Source organism: Staurois parvus, unplaced genomic scaffold (assembly GCF_062004578.1).
Source record: "Staurois parvus isolate SC_StPar_1 unplaced genomic scaffold, SC_StPar_1.0 ptg000879l, whole genome shotgun sequence".
Lineage (NCBI taxonomy): Eukaryota > Metazoa > Chordata > Amphibia > Anura > Ranidae > Staurois > Staurois parvus.
Genome location: NW_028318675.1, coordinates 819,896 through 842,211, shown reverse-complemented (window position 1 = coordinate 842,211; position 22,316 = coordinate 819,896). Strand labels below are relative to the sequence as shown.

Below are 22,316 nucleotides of genomic sequence, written 5' to 3'. Positions count from 1 at the left end.
GAAAGGAGGGAGATTCACGGATAGTCCAGGCAGGGAAAATAGGGGGATTCACGGATAGTCCAGGCAGGGAAAGGAGGGATATTCACGGATAGTCCAGGCAGGGAAAATAGAGAGATTCACGGATAGTCCAGGCAGGGAAAATAGGGGGATTCATGGATAGTCCAGGCAGGGAAAGGAGGGAGATTCACGGATAGTCCAGGCAGGGAAAGGAGGGAGATTCACGGATAGTCCAGGCAGGGAAAGGAGGGAGATTCACGGATAGTCCAGGCAGGGAAAATAGGGAGATTCACGGATAGTCCAGGCAGGGAAAATAGGGAGATTCACGGATAGTCCAGGCAGGGAAAATAGTGGGTTTCACAGATAGTCCAGGCAGAGAGAATAGGGGGATTCATGGACAGTCCAGGCAGAGAGAATAGAGGGATTCATGGACAGTCCAGGCAGAGAGAATAGGGGGATTCATGGACAGTCCAGGCAGAGAGAATAGGGGGATTCATGGATAGTCCAGGCAGGGAAAGGAGGGAGATTCACGGATAGTCCAGGCAGGGAAAATAGTGGGATTCACAGATAGTCCAGGCAGGGAAAGGAGGGATATTCACGGATAGTCCAGGCAGGGAAAATAGGGGGATTCATGGATAGTCCAGGCAGGGAAAGGAGGGAGATTCACGGATAGTCCAGGCAGGGAAAGGAGGGAGATTCACGGATAGTCCAGGCAGGGAAAGGAGGGATATTCACGGATAGTCCAGGCAGGGAAAATAGAGAGATTCACGGATAGTCCAGGCAGGGAAAATAGGGGGATTCATGGATAGTCCAGGCAGGGAAAATAGGGGGATTCATGGATAGTCCAGGCAGGGAAAATAGGGGGATTCATTTAATAGTCCAGGCAGGGAAAAGAGGGAGATTCACGGATAGTCCAGGCAGAGAGAATAGGGGGATTCACAGATAGTCCAGGCAGGGAAAGGAGGGATATTCACGGACAGTCCAGGCAGGGAAAGTAGGGAGATTCACGGATAGTCCAGGCAGGGAAAATAGGGAGATTCACGGATAGTCCAGGCAGGGAAAATAGGGAGATTCACGGATAGTCCAGGCAGGGAAAATAGTGGGATTCACAGATAGTCCAGGCAGAGAGAATAGGGGGATTCATGGACAGTCCAGGCAGAGAGAATAGAGGGATTCATGGACAGTCCAGGCAGAGAGAATAGGGGGATTCATGGACAGTCCAGGCAGGGAAAGGAGGGATATTCACGGATAGTCCAGGCAGGGAAAATAGGGGGATTCATGGATAGTCCAGGCAGGGAAAGGAGGGAGATTCACGGATAGTCCAGGCAGGGAAAATAGTGGGATTCACAGATAGTCCAGGCAGGGAAAGGAGGGATATTCACGGATAGTCCAGGCAGGGAAAATAGGGGGATTCATGGATAGTCCAGGCAGGGAAAGGAGGGAGATTCACGGATAGTCCAGGCAGGGAAAGGAGGGAGATTCACGGATAGTCCAGGCAGGGAAAGGAGGGATATTCACGGATAGTCCAGGCAGGGAAAATAGAGAGATTCACGGATAGTCCAGGCAGGGAAAATAGGGGGATTCATGGATAGTCCAGGCAGGGAAAGGAGGGAGATTCACGGATAGTCCAGGCAGGGAAAGGAGGGAGATTCACGGATAGTCCAGGCAGGGAAAGGAGGGATATTCACGGATAGTCCAGGCAGGGAAAATAGAGAGATTCACGGATAGTCCAGGCAGGGAAAATAGGGGGATTCATGGATAGTCCAGGCAGGGAAAATAGGGGGATTCATTTAATAGTCCAGGCAGGGAAAAGAGGGAGATTCACGGATAGTCCAGGCAGAGAGAATAGGGGGATTCACAGATAGTCCAGGCAGGGAAAGGAGGGATATTCACGGACAGTCCAGGCAGGGAAAGTAGGGAGATTCACGGATAGTCCAGGCAGGGAAAATAGGGAGATTCACGGATAGTCCAGGCAGGGAAAATAGGGAGATTCACGGATAGTCCAGGCAGGGAAAGGAGGGAGATTCACGGACAGTCCAGGCAGGGAAAGTAGGGAGATTCACGGATAGTCCAGGCAGGGAAAATAGGGAGATTCACGGATAGTCCAGGCAGGGAAAATAGGGAGATTCACGGATAGTCCAGGCAGGGAAAATAGTGGGATTCACAGATAGTCCAGGCAGAGAGAATAGGGGGATTCATGGACAGTCCAGGCAGAGAGAATAGAGGGATTCATGGACAGTCCAGGCAGAGAGAATAGGGGGATTCATGGACAGTCCAGGCAGAGAGAATAGGGGGATTCATGGACAGTCCAGGCAGGGAAAGGAGGGATATTCACGGACAGTCCAGGCAGGGAAAGGAGGGAGATTCACGGACAGTCCAGGCAGGGAAAATAGGGAGATTCACGGATAGTCCAGGCAGGGAAAATAGTGGGATTCACAGATAGTCCAGGCAGAGAGAATAGGGGGATTCATGGACAGTCCAGGCAGAGAGAATAGGGGGATTCATGGACAGTCCAGGCAGGGAAAGGAGGGATATTCACGGATAGTCCAGGCAGGGAAAATAGGGAGATTCATGGATAGTCCAGGCAGGGAAAGGAGGGATATTCACGGATAGTCCAGGCAGGGAAAATAGGGAGATTCACGGACAGTCCAGGCAGGGAAAGGAGGGAGATTCACGGATAGTCCAGGCAGGGAAAATAGTGGGATTCACAGATAGTCCAGGCAGGGAAAGAAGGGATATTCACGGATAGTCCAGGCAGGGAAAATAGAGAGATTCACGGATAGTCCAGGCAGGGAAAATAGGGGGATTCATGGATAGTCCAGGCAGGGAAAGGAGGGAGATTCACAGATAGTCCAGGCAGGGAAAGGAGGGATATTCACGGATAGTCCAGGCAGGGAAAATAGAGAGATTCACGGATAGTCCAGGCAGGGAAAATAGGGGGATTCATGGATAGTCCAGGCAGGGAAAATAGGGAGATTCATGGATAGTCCAGGCAGGGAAAGGAGGGAGATTCACGGATAGTCCAGGCAGAGAGAATAGGGGGATTCACAGATAGTCCAGGCAGGGAAAGGAGGGATATTCACGGACAGTCCAGGCAGGGAAAGTAGGGAGATTCACGGATAGTCCAGGCAGGGAAAATAGGGAGATTCACGGATAGTCCAGGCAGGGAAAATAGTGGGATTCACAGATAGTCCAGGCAGAGAGAATAGGGGGATTCATGGACAGTCCAGGCAGAGAGAATAGAGGGATTCATGGACAGTCCAGGCAGAGAGAATAGGGGGATTCATGGACAGTCCAGGCAGGGAAAGGAGGGAGATTCACGGACAGTCCAGGCAGGGAAAGGAGGGAGATTCACGGACAGTCCAGGCAGGGAAAATAGGGAGATTCACGGATAGTCCAGGCAGGGAAAATAGTGGGATTCACAGATAGTCCAGGCAGAGAGAATAGGGGGATTCATGGACAGTCCAGGCAGAGAGAATAGGGGGATTCATGGACAGTCCAGGCAGAGAGAATAGGGGGATTCATGGACAGTCCAGGCAGGGAAAATAGGGGGATTCACAGATAGTCCAGGCAGGGAAAGGAGGGAGATTCATGGATTGTCCAGGCAGGGAAAGGAGGGATATTCGCGGATAGTCCAGGCAGGGAAAATAGGGAGATTCACGGACAGTCCAGGCAGGGAAAGGAGGGAGATTCACGGACAGTCCAGGCAGGGAAAGGAGGGAGATTCACGGACAGTCCAGGCAGGGAAAGTAGGGAGATTCATGGATAGTCCAGGCAGGGAAAGGAGGGATATTCACGGATAGTCCAGGCAGGGAAAGGAGGGAGATTCATGGATAGTCCAGGCAGGGAAAGGAGGGAGATTCACGGATAGTCCAGGCAGGGAAAATAGGGAGATTCATGGATAGTCCAGGCAGGGAAAGGAGGGATATTCACGGATAGTCCAGGCAGGGAAAGGAGGGAGATTCACGGATAGTCCAGGCAGGGAAAATAGGGAGATTCATGGATAGTCCAGGCAGGGAAAGGAGGGAGATTCACGGATAGTCCAGGCAGGGAAAATAGGGAGATTCACGGATAGTCCAGGCAGGGAAAATAGGGGGATTCATGGATAGTCCAGGCAGGGAAAGGAGGGAGATTCACGGATAGTCCAGGCAGGGAAAATAGGGAGATTCATGGATAGTCCAGGCAGGGAAAATAGGGGGATTCATGGATAGTCCAGGCAGGGAAAGGAGGGAGATTCACGGATAGTCCAGGCAGGGAAAATAGGGAGATTCATGGATAGTCCAGGCAGGGAAAGGAGGGAGATTCACGGATAGTCCAGGCAGGGAAAATAGGGAGATTCACGGATAGTCCAGGCAGAGAGAAAAACCCCTTAAGATGAACCCCTTCAGGGGGAGGAGTTGATGATAATATATTTGCTCCCAAAGCTGGCCTACATGGTTCAGTTTTATCGTTCAGCCAGCGGGATGAGCATAAAAACGGAAGTGATTCCCCCATCCACACATTGGAGGTGGATGGGGGAATCCTCCCCGCTGCACTCTTGTATTCTGACAATGGGGGGACTCCTCCGCTCTCAGAATACACAGATCAGCACTGAAGCTATTGGCTGCAGCCGCTGGGGGAGTGGCTTTTATCCGGCAGTGGCCACACATGGATGGAAATGTGAGCGATCCCTGCTGAACCAGCTGAATTTCCATGGATCTATGGTCACCTTCAGTGACTTCCTCCCCTCCCCCTCATCTCCTTCATGATGGAAGTCATGCTGAGATCATCTCCCATTGGCTGAGCAATATTCTCATTTGTCTCTCAGCTCCTTCTTGCTATTCCTCGTCCTGCCTGTTGTTTCCTTGGATTGATTTTCTGTGTAGTGACCCCGGCTTGGTCTCTTGGATGCGCTCGTCTGTTGCTTGCCCTGACCTTTCTCCTGATTCCTGGATCTCCTCCTCATCTCTCCTCCATATCCTCTTACACAGCTTTTCTCCACACCTGCAGTGACCCTGGGGGGTGGAAACTTGGCACCAGCACGCTGCCAAATCCATCCCCACCATTAGGGGCTCTGGAGACAATTGTCTGCTATTTACACTCCGTTCCTCCGCACGTCACCTGATCACATGACAGCTTACTTCCACAGATTCCGGACAGATTTCTGGATGGTAAAGGTCAAAGGTCACTCTTCAGTTTAGGAGAGGTAGGACACACCCAGGAACAAGGATTTGGTTTGCATGGGAGCCTCATATAGAGGACCCCTCAAATCTCCCCATCCAAATGTCCCTCCATCCAGAGTCTATATGTCCTAAGACATCACACTGACCTCACAGCTCCTCCTCCCAATGTCCCTCCATCCGGAGTCAGAGATTCCTATGACATCACACTGACCTCACAGCTCCCCCTCCCAATGTCCCTCCATCCGGAGTCAGAGATTCCTATGACATCACACTGACCTCACAGCTCCCCCTCCCAATGTCCCTCCATCTGGAGTCAGAGAATCCTATGACATCACACTGACCTCACAGCTCCTCCTCCCAATGTCCCTCCATCCGGAGTCAGAGAATCCTGTGACATCACACTGACCTCACAGCTCCTCCGTCCAATGTCCCTCCATCCGGAGTCAGAGAATCCTATGACATCACACTGACCTCACAGCTCCTCCTCCCAATGTCCATCCAGAGTCAGAGAATCCTATGACATCACACTGACCTCACAGCTCCTCCTCCCAATGTCCATCCAGAGTCAGAGAATCCTATGACATCACACTGACCTCACAGCTCCTCCTCCCAATGTCCCTCCATCTTGCTTTTTTCTGATGCTCTTAGGATGTGGGGTCCCTTGGTAACCTCACATGTAAAGTGGGACTGTTGGTCCTGCGTTGTATGTAATGACATCAGAATGCTGTAACAAGCCTATACCCTGCGTAGTGTGGGGGTCCTGTGGGGGGGAATTATACCTCAGCCTGAAGTGGGGCTTTAATAAAATGGAGACCTGAATGGAGAGGTGAGGAGGATTCTGGGAATATCATTTGATGTGACTATTTGTGTTCAGATGTAGAGTTTTCCTCCTGTGAAGTCTGGAGATCATATGACATCACATTGCCTCCACCTCCCTCCCTGATAGAAGAGAGAAAGAAGAAGAAGATTCTAGAAGTCACCAGAGAGATCACTGAGCTGCTGACAGGAGAGGTGAGCGGTGCCGGGAATTCTGGGACATTCTCCAGTAACAGACAAGGGATGTGTCTGGATGGTGACTGTATCATTGTGTGTGTCAGGTTCCTATAAGGTGTCAGGGTGTCACTGTCTATTTCTCCATGGAGGAGTGGGAGTATTTAGAAGGACACAAGGACCTCTACAAGGACGTCATGATGGACAATCAGCCGCCCCTCACATCACCGGGTAAGAGGAGACTTTATTGTAAAGGAGAGAGCAGTACGGAGGATCCACCTAGATCCCCCATCATCTGATAAACACATAGAAACAATGGATTCAGTCAGTGTGTGTGTTTCCTACAGATGGATCCAGTCATGGGAACCCACCAGAGAGATGTCCCCGTCCTCTGTATTCCCGGGATTCCACACAGGAAGGTCACACCATCCCTCACCATCATCAGGTAGATGAGGAACAATCACTGATAGTATCATTAGGATCTGTACATTATCTGCATTGTTACCATTGATGGCATTTTATTATATATTCAGAGTGGAAACCTGAGAGATCCTAAAGTTGAGGTTAAAGAAGAGATAAAAGTGGAGGAGAATGAGGATGGGGGGATGGAGGAGTCAGAGCTTCTAAAAGAACACAAAGATCTGTACCAGGACACCATGGTGGAGTCATCCAGCTACAGGAACCCACCAGAGAGATGTCCCTGTCCTCTGTATTCCCGGGATTCCACACAGGGAGGTCACACCATCCCTCACTATTACAAGGTTGGTGGGATGGAGCATCTAGAACATGGACTTGTAAAGATGATGCGTGGATTGTTTATGTGAGTTTATATTTTACAGATGATATTTTCTCTCATTTCCTTGATTTAGAGTGGAGATCCAATCGATATAGAATTTGAGGTGAAAGCAGAAGAAGAAGAGGCGTATGTGAGGGATGATCAGCAGTCTATGGAGGAGGATGGAATAACGGGGACATTTATAGAGGAGGACACTCCTACAGAGATCAGCACAGGTGGGTCATGAACACTAAATCCATTCCTCCACCCATACTGCTCACTGATTGGTCCAGAGTAGGGCGGGGACTGGGTGATAGCAGCCTGTAATACCCTGGTCACTTTCCTGAGCTGTGCTCTCCATTTTGCCTGATGTGGGCGGAGTCCTGGTTTGGGGGAACCAATCAGCTCCTGTCTAGTAATCCTCTTTGTCTTTGTATTTTTAGTCCATGGCCGGGAGATGAGGAAAACCTCCGAGGATTGTCTCACTTTGTCTCCAGACTGGAAAGTAGAGGATGAGGACATCACACAGTATAGTCCAGGAGAAAACCCGGCTCCCTCCAATGTCCATCCGGCACCACCCAGTGTAGATGGACCATCGGATTCCTTGTATCCTGAGGAACCTCAGACTGTGCGGGTCCGGGCCGGCCTTCCAACAGAGAAGAGGTTCTCCTGTACTGAGTGCGGGAAGGGTTTCTGTTTTAAATCCCATCTTAATGTGCATAAAAGATCTCACACAGGGGAGAAGCCGTATTCCTGTCCTGAGTGTGGGAAATGTTTTTCAGACAAGTCACATCTTTCCAGACATCAGAGATTGCATGTGGGTGAGAAGCCATATTCATGTCCTGAGTGCGGGAAATGTTTTGCACAAAAATCAGATCTTGTCAAACATGAAAGGTCTCACACAGGTGAGAAGCCATATTCCTGTTCTGAGTGTGGGAAATGTTTTGCACAAAAGTTCATTCTTTACAGTCATCAGAGATCTCATACGGGGGAGAAGCCGTATTCCTGTCCTGAGTGCGGGAAGTGTTTTTCATACAAGTCACATCTTTCCAGACATCTGAGATTGCATGTAGGCGAGAAGCCGTATTCATGTACTGAGTGTGGGAAATGTTTTGTACAAAAATCAGAACTTGCCGTACATCAGAGGTCTCACACAGGGGAGAAGCTATTTTCCTGTCCACAGTGTGGGAAATGTTTTACAACGCATTCCAGTCTTTACAAACATAAGAAATCTCACACAGGGGAGAAGCCGTATTCCTGTTCTGAGTGCAGCAAATGTTTTATACGAAAATCAGAACTTGTCATACATTTGAGGTCTCACACGGGGGAAAAGCCATACTCCTGTTCTGAGTGCGGGAAATGTTTTTCACAGAAGTTCACTCTTTACAAACATCATCAGAGGTCTCACACAGGGGAGGAGGCTACTTACAAGTGAGTGTGGGAAATTGTAAAAAAATCCGAACTTGTCATACAATAAAGATCTCACAAGGTGGAGAAGCCGTATTCCTGTCCTGAGTGTGGGAAATGTTTTTCAGTGAAGTCCCATCTTTACACACATCAGAGATCTCACACGGGAGAGAATCCACTTTCCTGTCCTGAGTGAGGGAAATGTTCCTCACTGAAGTCCTTTCTTCCTGTACATCAGGGGTCCCACACAACCCTGGAGGTGTATTAGTGCCTTGAGTGCGGGAAATGTCTTCTAGATGAATGTTGCTGGACATCCCAGCTCTCATGTGGGGAAGAAGCACACCCTGATATACACCTCAGATATACTCCATGGCTGATCTTCATCATGGAAGAAACAGTTCATAAGGAGATCAGAGGTCCCCAAAGACATGGATGAAGTGTGGGACTGGGTTGGCCATTGATGGCAGGAGAAGTATAACAATGGAGTCCTGCCCTGTGATTGGCTGAGTACATTTTGTGGTGGGAGATTTTGTAGTCTATTTTTTAAAACTCATTAATGGAACGAATGTGAGCGACATTCACCCAGCTGTGATGAATATTGGGTGTATTTTATCTCACACTGATTTCCTTGGCTCCATCTAGTGGCCATAATACAGTATTGTAATATTTGTATTCAGTGAGGTATTTTCAGGACTCATACCCCATTGTGGTCTCTAGATGGAGCTGATGATCAAAGGAAATTATTGTTTTACAGTGAACTGGAATTATTGCTCTCACTCTGACGTTTGCTGCGATACCTCACATGTTTCATGCAATTGCTGTTTACATACGTGTGCTGGACTTACATGTAGAATTGCATGGTGTTTACCAACATCCCATCTGATAGCTTGGATAGTGACAGGTCCTCTTTATTAAGAGATGGAGGTCTTAAACATCCCTGATCCCTCCAAGCAGCTGATCAATGAGAAATGTGTTAGATGAGCTGCATCCCGGGTGTATGGGCCGGGTAAACACCGAACCAACACAGGAAGAGATGAAATCCTTGTCATTTCTGGCTTCATTCAGCACAGAGGAGCCGGAGGAATGGATGTTCCTTCTCCATTGTGTGCAGCCGACCGCTTACAATGTTCCCAGGGTCCCTGGTGGAACTGTAGAGAGTTGTGTCGCTCCTACAGAAAGCTCTGACAATGGAGAAGAGGCCCCTGTTAAGATCAGACCCCAGGTGGCTGAAGTGTTTGGAACGCATGACTACCTTTTGGTGAACTGACAGTCACCAGCAGCTTAGTACATCCTGGCATTTTACACTCCAGCAATCCAAGCTGGTGAGGTGGCGAGTCCCATAAGTGCAATCCAAGCTGGTGAGGTGGCGAGTCCCATAAGTGCAGTCCAAGCTGTTGAGGTGGCGAGTTCCATAAGTGCAGTCTAAGCTGGTGAGGTGGCGAGTTCCATAAGTGCAGTCCAAGCTGGTGAGGTGGCGAGTCCCATAAGTGCAATCCAAGCTGGTGAGGTGGCGAGTCCCATAAGTGCAATCCAAGCTGGTGAGGTGGCGAGTCCCATAAGTGCAGTCCAAGCTGGTGAGGTGGTGAGTCCCCTAAGTGCAGTCCAAGCTGGTGAGGGGGCGAGTCCCATAAGTGCAGTCCAAGCTGGTGAGGTGACGAGTCTCATAAGTGCAGTCCAAGCTGGTGAGGGGGCGAGTCCCATAAGTGCAGTCCAAGCTGGTGAGGTGGCGAGTCCCATAAGTGCAGTCCAAGCTGGTGAGGTGGCGAGCTCCATAAGTGCAGTCCAAGCTGGTGAGGTGGCGAGTCCCATAAGTGCAGTCCAAGCTGTTGAGGTGGCGAGTTCCATAAGTGCAGTCCAAGCTGGTGAGGTGACGAGTCTCATAAGTGCAGTCCAAGCTGGTGAGGTGGTGAGTCCCATAAGTGCAGTCCAAGCTGGTGAGGTGACGAGTCCCATAAGTGCAGTCCAAGCTGGTGCAGTGGCTAGAACTAGTAGCCACCAAGAATTTGCACACAGGAACGTAGAGCCCATAGTGTCCTTCTGGATGTGCTTACAAATCCTAATTGGCAGCCAACAGATTCTGCAGCACCGAAACTTCCCCCATTCACTGCCCAACCAGAAATTTAGGTGGAAACAGCAAATGTAACTACTCCCCTTGATTCTGTTGAGCTGTTTCTCACAGAAGATCTGTATAATTTGATTGTGGGTCAAAAGCAATTTATATGCTGACCAGTACATGGCCACCAACTCATATTCAACCCTTGTCAGAATATTTGCATAGAAACCTATCATGGGTTACAAATGTAAATCTTTTTGGGCCTAACCCTCAACATGGGCATTACAAAGAAAGCATGAACTGCAATCATATTGGTCCAAAGACTCAATGCATAATATGCCTATGTTCTCTGCTGCCATGGCCAGGCTTAGATATGAGACAATAATGCATTTATGCATTTTTGTGACAATACACGCTGTCATCCTCGAGGTGACCCTGAATGTGATCGACTCTACAAAATTCTGCCCCTCGTAAATCTTCTGTCCTAGAAATTTGCAGAAATGCATACGCCCCAACAAAACATCTGCATACATGAGTCCCTCATACATTCTAATGGCCTTCTTGCAATCAAACAGTATCTCCCCAGCGTGGCCAGATATGGGGTCAAAACGTATAAACTCTGTGATAGGGCCACAGGGTATACATGTCATTTTAGTGTTTATGAGGGAAGTAGAGCCCCCCTTACTGCCCAGACTACATAAGGAGCAGTGGCAAGATAGTATGGGACTTGGTGTACACTTTGTTCCACAAGGGGTACCACTTGTACGTAGACAACTTCTATACAAGCGTGACACTTTTTAGACACTTATTCATTCTTGGAATTAGCTCATGTGGCACCGTGCGACCTAAACGCTGGGATAATGCCTGCAGCTGCAGGCATCATCCCGGTATTGTTTTTTTAAGCTGGAGGTAGGCTTTCTCATAAAAGCAATCATAGCAACTAATTAGCCACTGGATAGTTTTTGCAAGTAGCAGGACCCCATATTTCCCAGTAAAGAGAACCTGTCACTGCTTATTGCTAGGACAGAGGATATTTACATTCCCTCTGATAACAATAAAAGTGATGAAAAAAAATTAAAGGGACTCTATGGCCTCTTCTGATGAATTGTCCTCTGAGCCAGCAGTGCTCCATAAGTGTTCAAGGGGCTATGCAAGCAGTCAGGCTAAAAGATGCCATGTGGTGCTTCAGCTGGTCTGTCTAGGGGACAGGAGCTACACTGGCCCAGAGATTCTGTCAGCTCTGCAGGGGCATGCTCAGAGGTGGTTGATGCCATGGCAGCTTAAGCCAGGAATGGTTGTATACGACAATGGCACCAACCTTCTCTCCACCCTCCAACAGGTACACTTGGCACATGTTCAATGCTTGGCGCACTTCCTGAATTTGGTGGTGCAGTGCTTCTTGAACAGGTACTCAGGCTTTCAAGATCTTCTGAGGCAGGCCAGAAAAGTCTGTGGCCATTTCCAGTGGTCATACACGGCCAGTGTTCGGCTGGCTGAAATCCATCGGGAATTCAACCTATCCACCAACCGACTCATTTGTGACATGTCCACTCGGTGGAACTCCACTTTGGCAATGCTGTAGTGGCTGCACACACAGCAGAGGGCCAACAATGAGTACCTGTGTGAAAAAGGCACAAGGACAATATCAGGGGAGATTGGCTTCTTCTCACCTCACCAGTGGCTACTGATAATGGATGCATGCACTGTCCTGTCACCATCTGAGGAGGCCACAAGGATGGTGAGCTGTGACACTGCATGTATCAGTGACACTATCCCTGTAGTGTTCCTGCTGGAGCACACGCTGCATGGAATCATGGACAGGGCACTGGAGGCAGAACAGTGGGAGGAAGAGGAGGATTTCCTGTCCTCTCAAGGTCCTCTTTATGCAGATACCATTCTTGTGGGGCCGCTGAACACACAGAAGGAGGAGGAAGTGGAGGAGGAGGAGGATTGCAGCAGCATGGAAGTAGAGGATTACATACAGCAGTCTTCAAGGGACACTTTTCAGTCCCCAGAAACCCAGCCAGGAGTAGTACATGTCTGGGAGGAGGTAGTTCCTGACAATGTCATCCTCAGTGACCCAGAGGACTCAGAATCTCCTGCCTCCTCAAACTTACACTGCATGGGCTCCCTGATTCTGCAAAGCCTGCGTAAGGACCCAAGGATTCGTAGTATCAAGGAGAGGGATCAATACATAGTTACATAGTCTGGCTGATAAAAAACAAAAGTCCATCTAGTTCAACCATTAAAAAAAAAAAAATATATATATATATATATAATCCGACACCCACAGTTGATCCAGAGGAAGGAAAAAAACCCAGCAAAGCGCAATCCAATCTGCTCATGCAGAGCAAAACATTCCTTCCTGATCCCCCGAGAGGCAATCGGATATTCCCTGGATCAACTTTCCCTATGAATGTTATATCCAGTTATATTCTGTGTATCCAAGAAAGAATCCAGGACTTTCCTACAGCAATCCACTGAGCTGGCCAGAACCAACTCTTGAGGAAGTCTATTCCACATTCTCACAACTCTCACTGTGAAGAAACCTTTCTGTGTTTGGGGATTAAATCTCTTTTCCTTCAGACATAAAGAGCGCCCCCTTGTCCTCTGTGATGACTTCAGGGTGAATAACTACACCGAGTTCACTATATGAGCTGCTGATATATTTATACATGGAGATCATATCCCCCCTTATGTATTATACATGGAGATCATATCCCCCCTTATGTATTATACATGGAGATCATATCCCCCTTATGTATTATACATGGAGATCATATCCCCCCTTATGCATTATACATGGAGATCATATCCCCCTTATGTATTATACATGGAGATCATATCCCCCCTTATGCATTATACATGGAGATCATATCCCCCTTATGTATTATACATGGAGATCATACCCCCCTTATGTATTATACATGGAGATCATATCCCCCCTTATGTATTATACATGGAGATCATATCCCCCCTTATGTATTATACATGGAGATCATATCCCCCCTTATGTATTATACATGGAGATCATATCCCCCTTATGTATTATACATGGAGATCATATCCCCCCTTATGTATTATACATGGAGATCATACCCCCCCTTATGTATTATACATGGAGATCATATCCCCCCTTATGTATTATACATGGAGATCATATCCCCCCTTATGTATTATACAAGGAGATCATATCCCCCCTTATGTATTATACATGGAGATCATATCCCCCCCTTATGTATTATACAAGGAGATCATATCCCCCCTTATGTATTATACATGGAGATCATATCCCCCCCCTTATGTATTATACATGGAGATCATATCCCCCCTTATGTATTATACATGGTGATCATATCCCCCTTATGTATTATACATGGAGATCATATCCCCCCCTTATGTATTATACATGGAGATCATATCCCCCTTATGTATTATACATGGAGATCATATCCCCCCTTATGTATTATACATGAAGATCATATCCCCCCTTATGAATTATACATGGAGATCATATCCCCCTTATGTATTATACATGGAGATCATATCCCCCCTTATGTATTATACATGGAGATCATACCCCCCCTTATGTATTATACATGGAGATCATATCCCCCTTATGTATTATACATGAAGATCATATCCCCCCTTATGTATTATACATGGAGATCATACCCCCCCTTATGTATTATACATGGAGATCATATCCCCCTTATGTATTATACATGAAGATCATATCCCCCCTTATGTATTATACATGGAAATCATATCCCCCCCTTATGTATTATACATGGAGATCATATCCCCCCTTATGTATTATACATGGAGATCATATCCCCCCTTATGTATTATACATGGAGATCATATCCCCCCTTATGTATTATACATGAAGATCATATCCCCCCTTATGTATTATACATGGAGATCATATCCCCCCTTATGTATTATACATGGAAATCATATCCCCCTTATGTATTATACATGAAGATCATATCCCCCCTTATGTATTATACATGGAGATCATATCCCCCCTTATGTATTATACATGGAGATCATATCCCCCCCTTATGTATTATACATGGAGATCATATCCCCCTTATGTATTATACATGGAGATCATATCCTCCTTATGTATTATACATGGAGATCATAGCCCCCCTTATGTATTATACATGGAGATCATATCCCCCTTATGTATTATACATGGAGATCATATCCCCCTTATGTATTATACATGGAGATCATATCCCCCCCCCCCTTATGTATTATACATGGAGATCATATCCCCCCTTATGTATTATACATGGAGATCATATCCCCCTTATGTATTATACATGGAGATCATATCCCCCTTATGTATTATACATGGAGATCATATCCTCCCTTATGTATTATACATGGAGATCATATGCTCCCCTTATGTATTATACATGGAGATCATATCCCCCCTTATGTATTATACATGGAGATCATATCCCCCCTTATGTATTATACATGGAGATCATATCCCCCTTATGTATTATACATGGAGATCATATCCCCCTTATGTATTATACATGGTGATCATATCCCCTTATGTATTATACATGGAGATCATATCCCCCCTTATGTATTATACATGGAGATCATATCCCCCTTATGTATTATACATGGAGCTCATATCCCCCTTATGTATTATACATGGTGATCATATCCCCTTATGTATTATACATGGAGATCATATCCCCCCTTATGTATTATACATGGAGATCATATCCCCCTTATGTATTATACATGGAGATCATATCCCCCCTTATGTATTATACATGGAAATCATATCCCCCCCTTATGTATTATACATGGAGATCATATCCCCCTTATGTATTATACATGGAGATCATATCCTCCTTATGTATTATACATGGAGATCATAGCCCCCCTTATGTATTATACATGGAGATCATATCCCCCTTATGTATTATACATGAAGATCATATCCCCCCTTATGTATTATACATGGAGATCATATCCCCCCTTATGTATTATACATGGAAATCATATCCCCCTTATGTATTATACATGAAGATCATATCCCCCCTTATGTATTATACATGGAGATCATATCCCCCTTATGTATTATACATGGAGATCATATCCCCCCTTATGTATTATACATGGAGATCATATCCCCCCTTATGTATTATACATGGAAATCATATCCCCCTTATGTATTATACATGAAGATCATATCCCCCCTTATGTATTATACATGGAGATCATATCCTCCTTATGTATTATACATGGAGATCATAGCCCCCCTTATGTATTATACATGGAGATCATATCCCCCTTATGTATTATACATGAAGATCATATCCCCCCTTATGTATTATACATGGAGATCATATCCCCCTTATGTATTATACATGGAAATCATATCCCCCTTATGTATTATACATGAAGATCATATCCCCCCTTATGTATTATACATGGAGATCATATCCCCCTTATGTATTATACATGGAGATCATATCCCCCCCTTATGTATTATACATGGAGATCATATCCCCCCTTATGTATTATACATGGAGATCATATCCCCCCTTATGTATTATACATGGAGATCATATCCCCCTTATGTATTATACATGGAGATCATATCCTCCCTTATGTATTATACATGGAGATCATATCCCCCCCCTTATGTATTATACATGGAGATCATATCCCCCCTTATGTATTATACATGGAGATCATATCCCCCCTTATGTATTATACATGGAGATCATACCCCCCCTTATGTATTATACATGGAGATCATATCCCCCTTATGTATTATACATGGAAATCATATCCCCCCTTATGTATTATACATGGAGATCATATCCCCCCTTATGTATTATACATGGTGATCATATCCCCCTTATGTATTATACATGGAGGTCATATCCCCCTCTTATGTATTATACATGGAGATCATATCCCCCCTTATGTATTATACATGGAGATCATATCCCCCCTTATGTATTATACATGGATATCATATCCCCCTTATGTATTATACATGGAGATCATATCCCCCTTATGTATTATACATGGAGATCATATCCCCCCTTATGCATTATACATGGTGATCATATCCCTCCTTATGTATTATACATGGAGATCATATCCCCCCTTATGTTTTATACAAGGAGATCATATCCCCCCTTATGTATTATACATGGAGATCATATCCCCCCTTATGTATTATACATGGAGATCATATCCCCCCTTATGTATTATACATGGAGATCATATCCCCCCCTTATGTATTATACATGGAGATCATATCCCCCTTATGTATTATACATGGAGATCATATCCCCCCTTATGTATTATACATGGAGATCATATCCCCCCTTATGTATTATACATGGAGATCATATCCCCCCTTATGTATTATACATGGAGATCATATCCTCCTTATGTATTATACATGGAGATCATAGCCCCCCTTATGTATTATACATGGAGATCATATCCCCCTTATGTATTATACATGAAGATCATATCCCCCCTTATGTATTATACATGGAGATCATATCCCCCCCTTATGTATTATACATGGTGATCATATCCCCCCTTATGTATTATACATGGAGATCATATCCCCCCTTATGTATTATACATGGAAATCATATCCCCCTTATGTATTATACATGAAGATCATATCCCCCCTTATGTATTATACATGGAGATCATATCCCCCCCCTTATGTATTATACATGGAGATCATATCCCCCCTTATGTATTATGTATTATGTATTATACATGGAGATCATATCCCCCCTTATGTATTATACATGGAGATCATATCCTCCTTATGTATTATACATGGAGATCATAGCCCCCCTTATGTATTATACATGGAGATCATATCCCCCTTATGTATTATACATGAAGATCATATCCCCCCTTATGTATTATACATGGAGATCATATCCCCCCCTTATGTATTATACATGGTGATCATATCCCCCCTTATGTATTATACATGGAGATCATATCCCCCCTTATGTATTATACATGGAAATCATATCCCCCTTATGTATTATACATGAAGATCATATCCCCCCTTATGTATTATACATGGAGATCATATCCCCCTTATGTATTATACATGGAGATCATATCCCCCCCCTTATGTATTATACATGGAGATCATATCCCCCCTTATGTATTATACATGGAGATCATATCCCCCTTATGTATTATACATGGAGATCATATCCCCCTTATGTATTATACATGGAGATCATATCCTCCCTTATGTATTATACATGGAGATCATATGCTCCCCTTATGTATTATACATGGAGATCATATCCCCCCTTATGTATTATACATGGAGATCATATCCCCCCTTATGTATTATACATGGAGATCATATCCCCCTTATGTATTATACATGGAGATCATATCCCCCTTATGTATTATACATGGTGATCATATCCCCTTATGTATTATACATGGAGATCATATCCCCCCTTATGTATTATACATGGAGATCATATCCCCCCCCTTATGTATTATACATGGAGATCATATCCCCCCTTATGTATTATACCTGGAAATCATATCCCCCCCTTATGTATTATACATGGAGATCATATCCCCCCTTATGTATTATACATGGAGATCATATCCCCCCTTATGTATTATACATGGAAATCATATCCCCCCTTATGTATTATACATGGAGATCATATCCCCCTTATGTATTATACATGGAGATCATATCCTCCTTATGTATTATACATGGAGATCATAGCCCCCCTTATGTATTATACATGGAGATCATATCCCCCCTTATGTATTATACATGAAGATCATATCCCCCCTTATGTATTATACATGGAGATCATATCCCCCTTATGTATTATACATGGAGATCATATCCCCCCCTTATGTATTATACATGGAGATCATATCCCCCTTATGTATTATACATGGAGATCATATCCCCCTTATGTATTATACATGGAGATCATATCCTCCCTTATGTATTATACATGGAGATCATATCCTCCCTTATGTATTATACATGGAGATCATATCCCCCCTTATGTATTATACATGGAGATCATATCCCCCCTTATGTATTATACATGGAGATCATATCCCCCCTTATGTATTATACATGGAGATCATATCCCCCCTTATGTATTATACATGGAGATCATACCCCCCCTTATGTATTATACATGGAGATCATATCCTCCTTATGTATTATACATGGAGATCATATCCCCCCTTATGTATTATACATGGAGATCATATCCCCCCTTATGTATTATACATGGTGATCATATCCCCCTTATGTATTATACATGGAGATCATATCCCCCTCTTATGTATTATACATGGAGATCATATCCCCCCTTATGTATTATACATGGAGATCATATCCCCCTTATGTATTCTATATAGAGATCATATCCCCTCTTATGTATTATACATGGTGATCATATCCCCCTTATGTATTATACATGGTGATCATATCCCCCTTATGTATTATATATGGTGATCATATCCCCCTTATGTATTATACATGGAGATCATATCCCCCCTTATGTATTATACATGGAGATCATATCCCCCCCTTATGTATTATACATGGAGATCATATCCCCCCTTATGTATTATACATGGAGATCATATCCCCCTTATGTATTATACATGGAGATCATATCCCCTTATGTATTATACATGGAGATCATATCCCCCTCATGTATTATACATGGAGATCATATCCCCCCTTATGTATTACACATGGAGATCATATCCCCCCTTATGTATTATACATGGAGATCATATCCCCCCTTATGTATTATACATGGAGATCATATCCCCCCTTATGTATTATACATGGAGATCATATCCCCCCTTATGTATTATACATGGAGATCATATCCCCCTTATGTATTATACATGGTGATCATATCCCCTTATGTATTATACATGGAGATCATATCCCCCCCTTATGTATTATACATGGAGATCATATCCCCCCTTATGTATTATACATGGAGATCATATCCCCCTTATGTATTATACATGGAGATCATATCCCCCCTTATGTATTATACATGGAGATCATATCCCCCCTTATGTATTATACATGGAGATCATATCCCCCTTATGTATTATACATGGTGATCATATCCCCCTTATGTATTATACATGGAGATCATATCCCCCTTATGTATTATGCATGGAGATCATATCCCCCCTTATGTATTATACATGGAGATCATATCCCCCCTCATGTATTATACATGGATATCATATCCCCCTTATGTATTATACATGGAGATCATATCCACCCTTATGTATTATACATGGAGATCATATCCCCCCTTATGTATTATACATGGAGATCATATCCCCCTTATGTATTATACATGGTGATCATATCCCCCTTATGTATTATACATGGAGATCATATCCCCCCTTATGTATTATACATGGAGATCATATCCCCCCTTATGTATTATACATGGAGATCATATCCCCCTTATGTATTATACATGGAGATCATATCCCCCCTTATGTTTTATACATTGAGATCATATCCCCCCTTATGTATTATACATGGAGATCATATCCCCCTTATGTATTATACATGGAGATCATATCCCCCCCTTATGTATTATACATGGAGATCATATCCCCCCCTTATGTATTATACATGGAGATCATATCCCCCCTTATGTATTATACATGGTGATCATATCTCCCTTATGTATTATACATGGAGATCATATCCCCCTTATGTATTATGCATGGAGATCATATCCCCCCTTATGTATTATACATGGTGATCATATCCCCCCTTATGTATTATACATGGAGATCATATCCCCCTTATGTATTATACATGGAGATCATATACCCCTTATGTATTATACATGGAGATCATATCCCCCTTATGTATTATACATGGAGATCATATCCCCCCCTTATGTATTATACATGGAGATCATATCCCTCCTTATGTATTATACATGGAGATCATATCCCCCCCTTATGTATTATACATGGAGATCATATCCCCCCTTATGTATTATACATGGAGATCATATCCCCCCTTATGTATTATACATGGAGATCATATACCCCCTTATGTATTATACATGGAGATCATATCCCCCCCTTATGTATTATACATGGTGATCATATCCCCCTTATGTATTATACATGGAGATCATATCCCCCTTATGTATTATACATGGAGATCATATCCCCCTTATTTATTATACATGGAGATCATATCTCCCCTTATGTATTATACATGGAGATCATATCCCCCCTTATGTATTATACATGGTGATCATATCCCCCTTATGTATTATACATGGAGATCATATCCCCCTTATGTATTATACATGGAGATCATATCCCCCCTTATGTATTATACATGGAGATCATATCCCCCCCTTATGTATTATACATGGAGATCATATCCCCCCTTATGTATTATACATGGAGATCATATCCCCCCTTATGTATTATACATGGAGATCATATCCCCCCTTATGTATTATACATGGAGATCATATCCCCCCCTTATGTATTATACATGGAGATCATATCCCCCCTTATGTATTATACATGGAGATCATATCCCCCTTATGTATTATACATGGAGATCATATCCCCTTATGTATTATACATGGAGATCATATCCCCCTCATGTATTATACATGGAGATCATATCCCCCCTTATGTATTACACATGGAGATCATATCCCCCCTTATGTATTATACATGGAGATCATATCCCCCTTATGTATTATACATGGAGATCATATCCCCCCTTATGTATTATACATGGAGATCATATCCCCCCTTATGTATTATACATGGAGATCATATCCCCCTTATGTATTATACATGGTGATCATATCCCCCTTATGTATTATACATGGAGATCATATCCCCCCCTTATGTATTATACATGGAGATCATATCCCCCCTTATGTATTATACATGGAGATCATATCCCCCTTATGTATTATACATGGAGATCATATCCCCCCTTATGTATTATACATGGAGATCATATCCCCCCTTATGTATTATACATGGAGATCATATCCCCCTTATGTATTATACATGGTGATCATATCCCCCTTATGTATTATACATGGAGATCATATCCCCCTTATGTATTATGCATGGAGATCATATCCCCCCTTATGTATTATACATGGAGATCATATCCCCCCTCATGTATTATACATGGATATCATATCCCCCTTATGTATTATACATGGAGATCATATCCCCCCTTATGTATTATACATGGAGATCATATCCCCCCTTATGTATTATACATGGAGATCATATCCCCCTTATGTATTATACATGGTGATCATATCCCCCTTATGTATTATACATGGAGATCATATCCCCCCTTATGTATTATACATGGAGATCATATCCCCCCTTATGTATTATACATGGAGATCATATCCCCCTTATGTATTATACATGGAGATCATATCCCCCCTTATGTTTTATACATTGAGATCATATCCCCCCTTATGTATTATACATGGAGATCATATCCCCCTTATGTATTATACATGGAGATCATATCCCCCCCTTATGTATTATACATGGAGATCATATCCCCCCCTTATGTATTATACATGGAGATCATATCCCCCCTTATGTATTATACATGGTGATCATATCTCCCTTATGTATTATACATGGAGATCATATCCCCCTTATGTATTATGCATGGAGATCATATCCCCCCTTATGTATTATACATGGAGATCATATCCCCCCTTATGTATTATACATGGAGATCATATCCCCCTTATGTATTATACATGGAGATCATATACCCCTTATGTATTATACATGGAGATCATATCCCCCTTATGTATTATACATG

General features: G+C 43.9%; 1 protein-coding gene and 1 long non-coding RNA gene across 2 annotated transcripts in view; both read left to right on the top strand.

Moving 5' to 3' along the window:
• LOC149443017 (uncharacterized) overlaps positions 1 to 8,421 on the top strand; it is a 56,450-nt gene extending 48,029 nt beyond the window's left edge. Inside the window, exon 3 of the mRNA XM_089655957.1 lies at positions 7,373 to 8,421. Within this exon, the coding sequence (XP_089512083.1) occupies positions 7,373 to 8,359 (987 nt within the window). The 3' untranslated portion in view covers positions 8,360 to 8,421. The remainder of the gene's footprint in view (positions 1 to 7,372) is intronic.
• The window catches only part of LOC149443011 (uncharacterized), a 473,108-nt gene that overhangs the window by 61,812 nt on the left and 388,980 nt on the right, over positions 1 to 22,316 (top strand). The window lies entirely within an intron of this gene.